General features: G+C 49.8%; 1 protein-coding gene across 3 annotated transcripts in view; it reads right to left on the reverse strand.

Annotated features, from left to right (window-relative positions):
• Positions 1-12,621, reverse strand: part of DAGLA (diacylglycerol lipase alpha) — a 642,479-nt gene that overhangs the window by 5,841 nt on the left and 624,017 nt on the right. For all 3 annotated transcript variants that reach the window (XM_086955592.1, XM_086955591.1, XM_086955593.1), the window contains one exon: positions 11,975-12,104. In XM_086955592.1, coding sequence (XP_086811718.1) covers positions 11,975-12,104 — 130 coding nt within the window. The remainder of the gene's footprint in view (positions 1-11,974; positions 12,105-12,621) is intronic.

Here is a 12,621-nt window from a genome sequence, read left to right on the forward strand (position 1 = left end):
CGGAAGCCGGGCTGTGCAGCGTGAAGCGCTCCGTCCACTCTGAGGCCGGGACGTGGCCTACTCCCCTTGGTTGTGGCGCTTCCGGGGGTCTGGTGAGTCTGTGCCCCGAAATTGCCATCTGACTGGCCTGTCCACCCTCCGCTGCCGGGCCTCTCCTGCCGCCTGCCCCTCGGCCGCCTTCCCCCTGACCTGGACCCGGTGGCTGGCGCCGGCAGCAGGCCATTTCGGGCCTGTTCCGCGACGCGAACCCAGGGCCTCGATTGGTGGGACTGCTTGGCCCGGGTGGTGGGTAGTGGGGAAGGCTCCGGTCTTTTGGTGGGGGTGAGGTGGTTTGGGCTGGCTTGTGGCGATAGGGTAACGGGCCCCCCCCTTGGCGTCCGCTGGGGGGCCCTCTTTCTAGCTGGCTCTATGGGCCTATTTCTGGCGATCTAGTGTGGGCCCTCTCTGCGAACGCTCCTCCCTATAGGTCGAGGTGGGCTGCCGGTCTCCTGTTGCTGCCTGATGCTTCCGCTCTGGGACTGCTGATGAGGGTCGCTCTACCCTTGTTGTTGTCCTGTGGTCCACTCCTCCTGCACACTTACCTAGCAGGCCTGGCTTAGCCTCCGGTCAGCCGCATCTCTCGATTCCTTTGCTGTGCCCGGCTCCTGCTTCTGCTACGGGTCTGGTGGCTAGGCCCCGCCCCTGATTTTCCTGCAATGTCTTGCCGAGCCTCTTTGCGGTGTGGGACACTGATTTCTGCCTCTTCCTGTTGAACGTTGAACGCTTTTGACTGGTTCACTCCTGCTCCTCTCCAGCCCCTACCCGGATACTGCTGTGCCCTGGGTTGGTGCTCTGATCTGCCTCCTCTCTACTGCACCTACCTGGCCTGGTCCTTGCAGTCCTGGTTTGGCTGTTCCCTCTGGACGGGGCCTCGGCCGCTTCTGCTCCTCTTGCCGCTATGGTGCGCAAGGACACTAAGCAGACCAAGCTCCAGTTTGGAAAGCCCTCGGGAGCAACGGTGGCCCCCCTGCGGACTAAGCTGCTGGAAATGCTCCCTCTCCTGAGGCGGAGGGTTCCTCTTCCCTGGCTGCGGCCATGCTGGCTGAAATGAAAGCGGGGTTCAAGGCCATGGATGCCCTTTTTGACGATCTTGATAAAAAACTGGCGGACATGAACGTTAAAATCCAAGGCCACGACCGCCGGCTCGATGTGGTTGAGTCCAGTGTGTCTGACCTTGAAGACGGGGCTTCCTCCTCTTTGAAGCGGCTGGAGCGGGTTGAGGGAATTCTGAAGGAGGTGCCCATTAAGAACGAGGATTTGGAGGCCAGGGGGCGCCGCAACAACTTAAGCATCCTAGGGGTTCCGGAGACTACAGCTACTGGTCGTATTGATTAGTTTGTGGAACAGCTGCTTTCCGACCTTTTTGTCAGAGACTCCTTTTCCCAATGCTTCTTGGTCGAGCGTGCACACCGGTCGCTGGGCCCTCGTTCCAGGCCTGGGTTACCTCCTAGGCCCATTGTCGCTAGACTCATGAACGTTAGGGATAGGGACACTGCTCTTCGCTCTGCCCGCGACATGGGGGATGTCCAATGGCAGGGAAACAAATTGTCGTTCTTTCCGGACTTCACAATGATGGTGCAGGAGGCCAGGAGCAAGTTTCAGAGTGTTAAGGCGATGCTTAAGAACTTGGGGCTCCGCTAAGGTATGTTGTACCCAGCTCGTCTTAAGGTAGACATTAATGGCAGGTCACGGATTTTTGACTCTCCACATGAAGCACAGGAGTTCTTTCACGACTACAGGAAGGATTGGGACGATGCGGCTGGAGGTTCCAGGGCCACTTCTCCAGCGCTGCAGGCGTCGCAGTCCAGCGTTGACCTTTTCACGCAGCCCGGATCTGGCTAAATGGTTGCCTTGTTGTATATCTGTCTTTCCATGGTTTCGTGATGATTGAAATGTGCCTTTTCTATCTTTTGAGCGCGCTGCCTGTTGCAATGTTTGATCGCTGATTTGCCCGACTGGCGTGGCGTTGCTGCGCTCCATGGTGTATACCTCTGTGGGTTCTGTATTGGTCGCTATGTCTGGGTTTGCCTCTTTCTGGGGTGTGAGAGGTTGGGGGGGCATGGATGGGTATTGTTTGCTTCATATTGTTTTGTTCAGTTTACAGTCAATGCTGATCATGGCACTACACAGGATACGTGTACTCACATATTTGCCAATTTTGTTGCAGTTTGGATGGCGCAGTTAGGGAATGTACCTGGTCCTTCCGGGCTCTCACTTTTGACATGGAATGTTTGTGGCCTCAATAACACCAGGAAGTGTAGGCAGGTCCTGAGCTATGTGGCTCGCCACATGTTCACTGGCGTAGCTAGGGTGGGGGTGGGGGGCGGGGGGGCGGTCCGCCCCAGGCGGCGCTAATTTGAAGGCGGCGGTCGAGAGGCACTGGCCCGTTGCGGCGGCCTTTATAATTTATTTGGGGACATTGACTTCTGTCAGTCAGTGTCCTCAAATACATTATAAAGGTCGCCGCAACGGGCGGCCAGTGACACGCGGCCGCCGTTTTGCAAGCGCTGCTCCAGCATGCCGATTGCTGGTCTCAGCTCTGCGCAGGCGCAGCAGCACCGCACCGCACGTCAGATCCGGTGCCCTCGAGCTCTCCTGACCCCAACGTGACAATGCGCGGTAGTTATCTACGGAAGCTCCCGAGTTCTTCAGTTGTGCCTCCAGTCCCTGTGCTGCTCAAACGTGTTCGACTTCGAGCCTGCAAGGTGAGGGCTTCCTTGTGGCGGCGCTGCCCAGAGAAAGTCCTGCCCTGGCCTGCACGCAACTTGAAATCTTGGCACCACCGCTCGCAGCCTTCCCTCTTTCACGGTGAGATTAAATTGAGCACCACCGGGCACTGGATGCTGCTGTACACCAAGGTGTCCTGTTCAGCGCATTTGTACCAAGCATGTCTTATCTGTTTCACTGTAAAGAACTAAGAAGCTATGACCCCCTGCGTTTCCTAAGGCTAAATGTTACCGTCTTTGAAAAACGGCGCCGGGAACTACAGGAGGGGGAACACGGATAGTCAGGTGTATCCGCCTGTCTATTATTCTGAGCGCTACTGCGTTAAATCTTCTCCTCCCGGTTATGGCTTCCTTTGAATACTAATGAGAAACTACCAACTACGCGAGCAACGTTTTTTTTTTTTCACATATTTCACCCATATCGGGTTGGCCACACCACCATTTCCGGTCCATAATATATGAGGCCCTGAAGATTCGCAGTCTGTTCCCTGCGATGAAACACGTGTTGGCCAGTACAGAGGAACATTAAACCGATGTTTCACACCAAGAACTTTACATCTGTTGAACTCTCTTATTGCACCAAATGGTCTATTTACTTGGAAAGTCTTGATGTGCACAGTTTACTTTTCTCATTGAAACTGCAAATCACCCAGACATTACTGTTTCTCCAGTGCAGGGGCTTTGTTGTTATTGTGTAAATGTTAGAGATTGCTTTCTTCCAGACTTATGTTAGGTTATGCCTGCCAGCTAAAGACAAACGTTGCCTGAAACGCTCCAATAATAAAATTTGCATAGCTTGCCGATGTGAGAAGATGAACATATATTCACATTTAGAGGTGCGTTTAAAGGCTCTGTGTCTCTATTCAAATTTTTTTGGGGGGAATGTGCTTTGCAGGGCATCTGTCAAGCAGCCTGTCTTTTCGTCCTTATTTACTTTTTTTAATTGAAAACCTTACGTATGTGGGTATAATGTTTACAAAAATATGTTTAGTTACATACACAAGGTTTGCAATTTAAAAATGTAAATAGGAAATTGAGTTTGTCTGCCCTGATATTGTGACCATGCCAGAGGATTCACCATCTGTGAAATAGCATGGAGTGCTAGCTCTGCCACGTCCTCCACTTCTGTGTAAACTAATTGCTTTTAGGCGCTTCATAGAGGGGCCAGGGGTCGTGATTACAAAGCTTGGTTTGCCGGTTTCTTTTGGTAGTGAAGAATTTGCAAGGTCTGTAAAACATGAGTCAGGGCCCGGTAGCGTCAGGGTGCTGTAGGGAGCTCGGGTACCAGTCCTGGAAGCCCAACTGGACAGAGCAGAGCCGGGCCAGACAGCGCAGAGAAGCACTTATTTATTGTTTATTAGTAACCAGGGGTTACTTTTTAATGATGGTGCATGTCAGGATGATGGTTTATATGATTGTTACATATTTTTAATGATGCTGCTTTTCATGTTTTATGGACATTTGTCTTAATAAACTTCATAATTACTCCTACAACCTGAAGAGACTAGACTAGATAGGAAGCACTATATGTCTTCAAGGCACACGCTGCTGAGCTAGGGGATCTAGGGGATCGGCTCATAGAAGCGCAACAGCTCCACCTATTCAGAGTGCACTGAGGGGCAAAGTGATCCTGGAGAGAGCTCCTGAACTCACTCTTCGCGTGTTTGTGATGGCTGAGCGAGGTCCTGCTACCTCTTGAGAGATAGCTAACCAAAGATAAGCATTTTTTTGTAAGCGTCTGCCCTCATACAGTGCAAAACATGGAAGGTTGTATTGTACGTTATGTAGTGCTTCATACTCATGACAAGGCCACTAAGCGCTCTCATGTGAATATGGGGGCACTGGAGACTTTGCTTCCCTTGCAAGAGGGCCGCCTCCTTAAAAGAGCGCGAGGATGGAAGAAGGTTGGGATTTAGATTCTGGAGAGAGGAGAACGGGAGGAGTGTACTGAAAGCCGAGGTGTCTGGGGAATAGAAGAGCCCACTGAATGTAGACGTCTGTATGAGGAGTTTGTAGGACGAGTCTGTGGAGTGGAAGAGACTGGGGACTGGGAGAGTCTGAGGAGTGGAACATGGAAGAGGGTGTGTTTTGGAACTGGAAGAGGCTGAAAGTGAAGATTCTGGGTAGGGAGATTCTGGGGAGTGGAAGAGGCCGAAGACTGGGATAGGCTGCAGAGTGGAAAAATGCAATAAGTCTCACCTTTCATTAAGATAAAGCCATTTGCTTTTATTATACAATACCATTAGCCAAGCAAATGGCTTTTGAACGTAATCAAAGGCGAGACCTGTTGCATTTTGAATGCTTGCTTTTCGAGTGCATCTGCCACAACATACCACAGAATCCACCCTTGTTTTCCATTGAATGGAGGTGCCAGTTACCTAAAGAATGTAACTGAAACATGCAAAACCCATAGGTTTATATTATGGATTCGGAGTACTGTCCCAGTCTGTGCCCAAAACGGTGACAGTGTGCAGTATTACGAATATTTGATCCCCCTGCAGGCCTGCATAATCGAGGTAACTATTAGCGGCGATACTACATGTCTCTCTGACCTCTTTCAGGTGCTCGCCGTTCTTTTTCCCCAGCACCCCCTACCCGGGGGGCGGCAATCTGAAGGGTAGCCCCGGGCGCCACAAGCTCTAGCTACGCCCCTGCACAAGGTGGATATCCTTTTCTTGCAGGAGACCCACCTATCTGTCACTGACGGCGACTCGATGGCTGCTTGGTGGGGCCCCCACAGGTTTTTCTCCAACTACAGCAGATATGCACGTGGGGAGTCTATTTTTATCCATAAGAGGGTTCAGTTCGCACACTGCACAACATGCCGGGATCCTGATGGCCGCTTTTTAATCATCACAGGGATACTCTGTTCGGTCACAGGGTTACTCTGGTGGGAGTGTATGGTCCGAACACCGATTCCCTGTCTTTTTTCCACTCCTTACTGACTCTACTCCTCTCCGTTGACCCCGGACTTCTAATCATGGGTGGTGACTTTAATCTTCTGTTGGACCATTCTAGGGACAGCACTTTCACTGCATGCGACACCAAACCACAGGTCAGACGGGCCCTTAGAGAAATTTGTATTCAATTTTCCTTGGTCGACGTAGAATTGCACCTTCACGCGCATCGCCCTACATTCACACTTTATTCTGGGTTCCACGATACTTGGACGAGAATGGATTATTGGCTGTTCTCGCCTGGGGTGGGGGGGGGGATGGGGGCTGTCCTGACTCTCTCTCGCACCCTCTCCGACCACTCTCCAGTGGTCCTTCAGCTACGCGTCCCCCGGGCGGGGGGTTTTGAGAGACAGTGGCGCTTTCCCAGTCGTGCCTTACTGGATCCTGTGTTTAATGAGGAGGTTCGCCAGGCGATCGAAGAATAATTTGAATTGAACACCGGCTCTGTTGACACATGGGCAGTCCTCTGGGAGGGCTTTAACCCCTCCCATGCTGGTGACGAACCCCAGCCGTCACGCCCCGTGGTGGGCGTGTGCTGATGACGGCTGAGGTTCGTCACGGCCCCGCCATGTTCTTTTGTTTACCGCACAGCGGTAAAATCGCGGCCGCAGCGAAGGGGTTAAAGCCTATATCAGGGGGGACTGTATCTCAAAGGGCGCCGGTATATTACGCGTTCTGCGCTCCTCTTTGAACCGTATCGAGAAAGACATTGCTGCTATTGACTGTGCGATGCTTGCCGCTCCGACTGAGTCCCTGACTGCGCGTCGGTTGGAGCTTGCTATGGAGTTTAGGGAGGCTGCTGATAGGGAACTCTCGCTTCTCAATAGACACTGTGCTGCACGACGGTATGGTGAGGGTGAGCGCCCGGGCAGGCTCTTGGTGAATACTTTGCGTCCTTCTCGTGGCCCTTCCTATGTGATGTCCATGGCCGGACCTGATGGGTCTCTCGTGCAGTCCACCCCTGAGATCTGCGATCTGTTACAAGTCCCTTTACACTTCTTGTCTATCCAGTGACTCGGGCTAGCAGGATGATTATTTATCTGAAGTGGCCCTGGTTTGGCTTGAAAGGCACATGCAGGATTTCCTTCTGACCCCCATGACCCCCGACAGCATCATCAAGGCTATTGATACCTTGCAAGCATCCTTAGCCCCTGGGCTTGACGGCTTTCCTGCTGATTTTTATAAAGATATATTGGTTCCCCGATTAGTTGAAGTCTATGCTGAGGTGCTTGAAGTGGGCATCCTCCCCCCGACGTTTCGCGAGGCGGTGATTATTTTATTGCCCAAGCCTGGGAAGGATCCCCTTCTTTGTGGTTCTTACAGACCGCTCTCTCTTTTGAATTCGGATTATAAGATTCTGGCCAAAGTCATTGCTATCAGGTTGTCGTTACTAATGGAATTTATTATATTTCCGTGGAGTCTGGCTTTGTTCCTCACAGATCCACCTCTCTCAACCTTCGGACTCTATTTACAGTCCTGCACAGGATTGATCCCTCCACCCCTGTGGCCGCCATTTTACTTGACGCTATAAAGGCATTTTATTCCCTTGAATGGCCGTTTTTCCTTTCAGTAATGCGCCGTATGGGCATGCTGGAGTGCTTTGTCGCAACGGTTGCTCTTTTGTACACTAGACCCACGGCTCGGCTTCGCCTCAATGGCACTCTGTCGGATCCTTTTCCCTTATCGCGCGGTACGCGTCAGGGCTGTCCTTTATCTCCCCATCTTTTCATTTTGGCCAAGGATCCCCTTGCCTGGCAGTTCCAGGAAAACCATTTGCAGCGGGGTCTGCAGTTCCGTACTGGCCCTCTACTACAGTCCATTTATGCGGATGACACGGTGTTGTATGTTCGTATGCCACAGGACAACCTGTCCCTTTAATTCGGGAAATAATTTGTTTTGGTGTGTTCTCTGGCCTCCAAATTAATTGGCATTAATCTGTAATCTTCTTCCTTACCGCCATACCCTGGCAATGCGACTTTCCATTGGAATGGTGCCGTGATTCAATCAAATACCTCGGGGTTCATATTCACCTCGACACTAACTCGTTAATTCGTCTTAACTAAGGCAATCCTATTGATGCGTTCGAAACGCAGGTCACGCGGTGGCTTCGCTTACCTTTGTCCATGGCGGGTAGAATCGCCGTTATTAAGATGGTGGTACTGCCCTGCTTTTTGTATTATTTTAACAACATCCCTATTCCCCTTACTAAGGCTTTATTTTCACAGCTTCGTTCCATACTCTTGCGCCTAGTTTGGGGTGACAAGACGCCCCGGGTCAGTTGGAAGATTCTGACTTTACCCATGGACAGAGGTGGCCTCGGTGTCCCCAATTTCTATCTTTATTATTTAGTTGCGCAATGCTGTTATGCATACGCCTGGTTCCACCCGGACGCACGCATTCCGTACTTGAAGCCTGAGGCCGACTTGGTGCTTCCACGGCAGCTTCTCACTCTCCTTCCTACGGGGTTCCCCCAGGATCCTCGTGATATCCAGATGGTGTCCACCACGTGTTGGGCTTGGTGTAGACTACGCCGGCTCTTGGGGTTAGAATCTTTGTATTCTCCCGCCTTGCCCTTGCCTAATCCCTCCCTTTTCCCGATAACTAGGGAACTTCTAGTTCAAAGTACACTGGAGAAATTTCACATTCTTACACTCGGAGACCTATTCCCGGAAGGGCATGCCTTCTCCTGGACGGAAGACGCTGGGTTTAGTGAACGGTCCTTCATGGACACCTTCGTCCTGGCCCGGTTGCTCTCTGCGCTTAGGGCCTGAGTCCCGTCCTTTCCTGTTGCCCCGGTAGAAGTCCCCCCCTTACTACACTGATACAGAGCGCTGACAGTGCATATCTTATCTCCAAGCTTTACAGACTATGTGGTTCACTTATGCCATTGGATGACTCCAGACTCCGTGCTGCCTGGGAGGCTGACCTGGGGGCTCCGATCCTGGACGATCAGTGGGATTATTGCTGCAGGGCCACGAGTGACATCTCCCTCAATAGTCGGCACAAATTATTGCAATTTAAATTCCTGCATCTGATGTATTTCACTCGTGCTCGCCTGCATAGGATTGACAGTTCCAGGCCCCATCACTGCCGTAAATGTCAGGCGCCCTTTTCTGACTTTGCGCCCCTTGCTTGGACCTGTCTTAAGATCCACCAGTATTGGTTGAGAGTCATTCCACCCTGGGGGATATGTTATCTATGCAATTACATCCTACACCAGAGATTGCTCTCCTAGGCTATGTGGCTAACTTCCTTAAGAAGGTCCGCAGGTTCGCTGCGTTGGGTTTCCTTTTAGCTAGCGCGAGATTGCATTGTTGTGGGGCAGCAGGCGCATCCCCAAGATGAATGCCTGGTTTAATAGCCTTTCGTTCTGCAATACGAATTGTGAGGAATTTAGTACGCTACTACCCCGCTCCTCCAGACCTACTGATATTTGGGGTCCCTACAGGGACTATATTTCCAGGCGACGGGGGCTCTTGATTCTCAGGTTCCTGCTGGCATCACCCCGGAGGGAGTGGGTTAGATCTTTGCGATCATGAGCGTCTAATGGCGTGCCACTTGCTGATGTGCTGTATTTATCGCCATTTTTGTCATGACTATTGGACTATGTATTCCTATGTTGGCTATAACACATTCTCTCTTGATTGCATTTCATCTATTTCTGGTTCACCAGGCTATGCTGTATTTATCCTTTGTTACCGATGTACCATCCATCTGCATTGTATCTTGAATGTCAAGCCTTCATTGTAAAACTGGAAATAAAGGTTAAAATAAAGTAGTCCCCTTCCTTTAGTAGTGGGATGACCTCTAGCAGTGTAATAATCTTGAATTTCTGCTCCCTGATAGCGTATTCAGGATTCCGAAGGTCTAAGATGGCCCTCGTAGTCAAGTGCTGCTCTGGGTGGGCTCTCATTTTGTTACCTTCTCCCTTTTGTAAGAGGTCTTTTATTTCCTGCTCCACTAGTTTCAATTCTTCACCTTTAAAAGATTTTCTGTATGAAAATCTGTGGTATGTTTCTTAGCTGTATGTGATAGCCATGTTTTAGGATATTAAGCACTCATTTGTTTCTCTGAACTTGTGGAGGTAACCTCCCATCCTGCCCCATACAAGTTGTATGCGGGCTTCCATGGTGTGAGTCAGTTGATGGCTGTGGGCAGCCCTCTCTTGGTCTAGCCCTTTCCCCTGGCTCTGCTTCGAAAGGGATGTCATTGTTGGGGGTGAAAATGCCACGGAGAGCTTGTTCCCTGCCTGCCTCGTAGCTTGCTGAGGGGGCTGTGTATGTTGTGAAGTAGATGAGAAGCACCATCTCTACTATGGTGTTCTGGTAGGAGTCATACCCCATTTAAAAGGTTCCTTGAACTGTAAGGCCTTCATTGCCTCAGCTATATTATGGTCCTTCATTTATGGAAGGGAGACATCCACTGCCAGTGAAAGGGAATGTTTATAATGGACATCTCTTGCTAAATACAGAGACTCTTAGCAAGGTAGGTCTCTTTAATGTGGTACCAGTACACATCATCCCGCTGGCTGTGTCAGCAGCGTCTAGGACCGATTTTAGACAAGTATTCTCAATTGCCTGGCCTTCACATATAAGGTTTTTGGCCTCTTTTTATACTGATGAGGGAGATGTTGGATCAGGATGTCTTCATTCTCCCTTCACTGTTATGGCCACTGGTCTCGCCATTTCCATATTAGCATTTCTATGTGTTTAATCTCCTTATCTGGAGATGACCCTGTAGACGTCGTAGCATTGGCTCCCTTCCCAGCTGTTGACACAACTCATTCAGCAGAAGCATTACGCTTAATGTACATTGCGTCTTGCTTAGATGGTCTGCATTTCTTTTCTACCTTAGGGATTACTGCTGTTGATGACACTGGTTCCTTAAAAGTCTCCTTACTCTGATCAATTATACTTGGTAGTACAGATGAAAATTGTGTCTTTTTCTGTGAGGGAAGTGAGTGGAGTTTCTTAGAGGAAGCACGCTTCAGTCGGTTCTTCCTCCAGCTGAACACCATATTTAGGCACCACCCGATCAAAGGCACTATTACTACCGAGGTCCAAAATAGATAGATAATCTGCCCCCCTCTTAGCAATTGTATATTTATTAATTAACAAATATAGTTTTAAACATTACTCTTGTGTACCAAGCCCCTACTGGCCAGCGAGTACTAGTGTTTGCTGCCTAATCCTCTACCCTATGGAGCATTGTATAGCCCGCCTAATCCTCTACCCTATGGAGCATTATATAGCCCACTAAGTATCTTTGTATCTCAGGGCACTCCCATTCGATGTGGGAAAACAACCCTGTAAGCTCACAACCCTGCAAACAATGCCCATTCCCGTCCTCTCCATCTTTACCATCGTTGTTTCTGGATAGTAAACGTGATGGAGGGTCTTCAGTTGAACCAGGCGGAAGAATCCTGCTTTTATGGCCACCTCCCTAAGGGACACAAGCTCCTCGGCTTATTCATCATCCAACAAGCCCTTCAGGGCCTGAGCCCATTGCTCCCGTGAGAGCTGTAATGCGTCAGGTATGTTATTTAACAGCGTTTTATATGTCAATGAGGTGGCTTCATGGATGTATGGATTCTGGGAGAGCGTTCCTTTGGGCAACATCGCTCGAAGTGCATGGTGGAGTTGTATGTACAGATATGTTTCAGTTGGCATAAGCGGCTAGTCGCGCTGCAAGTCAGCGGGATGACATTCCCTTGAGTCCAGACATCTCCCACCCGGGAAAGTCCTACGAGATCCCATTTATCAAACCCTGGTCGTTTTGTTAGTGTACCCAGAATTTCAGTGCCCCAGAGTGGTGTCGCTTGCATGATCCTAGCTTTCCAGCCCAGGGCCAGAGTCGTCGCATGCCAGATGGTAATGACAGTCCGATTAGGGTCAGGGATGTCTATCGAGAGCCCAGAGGTACCCTCTGGGCTGCATACCTAATCCATCCATCCGGAAGGCAGGCTCTGTTTGGGGGAGTATTAGACTTGGCCCTTTTTGCAGGGTCAGCCCAGAAAATCTTGCCTTCCTCCTGTATTTCTTCTGACCTAGTGGACTTGGTCAGAAAAAAGTAAGTAAGATGTCCACTAGGCATGGGACATGATTGAGATTTTATAGAATTGATGGTAGAAATGGTACTCACGCTACATGGTTGCTCCTTACCACCAAAACCTACATAACACCATTCAGAATATTTAAACAATCGGTTAATTGGAAAGGAAGGGAACATTATCTCCCCAAAGAGTGATCCTACCTTGTTTAGTCCCTCCATGACCACATGGGGCAGGTGTTCATTCAGCATCGCCGGTGAAATTATAACTTCTTCAAAGGCCTTGTTATCTCCCCAGATAGCAAAATAGGTTGGTTCCTCCTGCTCGCAGAAACTGAGGGCCAGGGCAAGATGGTTGTTTAAGGAAGGGAAGCAACGTGAGATAAGGGTAATTGAGAAATTGTGAGATAATGATAGACCAGAGAGAGTAGACCATGCAAGGGATGAGAAAAGAGGGAAGAACACATGAGTAAATGCTCAAGTAAAGGAGAAGTGGAGAGGATGAATGAGAAAAGGAGCCAGATATAAGCATGGGATCGGGAACATCCATGTAAAGCATGAGAAGTAAAATGGAGAACAGCAAACATGGTTATGGCAATATGTCGAAAATCATGGAAAAGATAAGAAGGTAAGAGGTCGAAGATTGGACAAGAAATAGAGAAAGAAGAGGCACATTGAAAGAAAGGGAACATTTATGGGATGGAACAGAAGATAAGAGATGGCCAAAGAAAAGAAGACACAAACAAGTTTATGGGAGGGATGAGAAGGGAAGGAAAAGTGAAAGAGGAGGAAGCGAGATGGAGGTGTGGAGAAGTAGGTCCAAGGAAATAATTAAAAAGATGAGAGGAGGG

Source organism: Lissotriton vulgaris, chromosome 2_1 (assembly GCF_964263255.1).
Source record: "Lissotriton vulgaris chromosome 2_1, aLisVul1.2, whole genome shotgun sequence".
NCBI classification, from domain to species: domain Eukaryota; kingdom Metazoa; phylum Chordata; class Amphibia; order Caudata; family Salamandridae; genus Lissotriton; species Lissotriton vulgaris.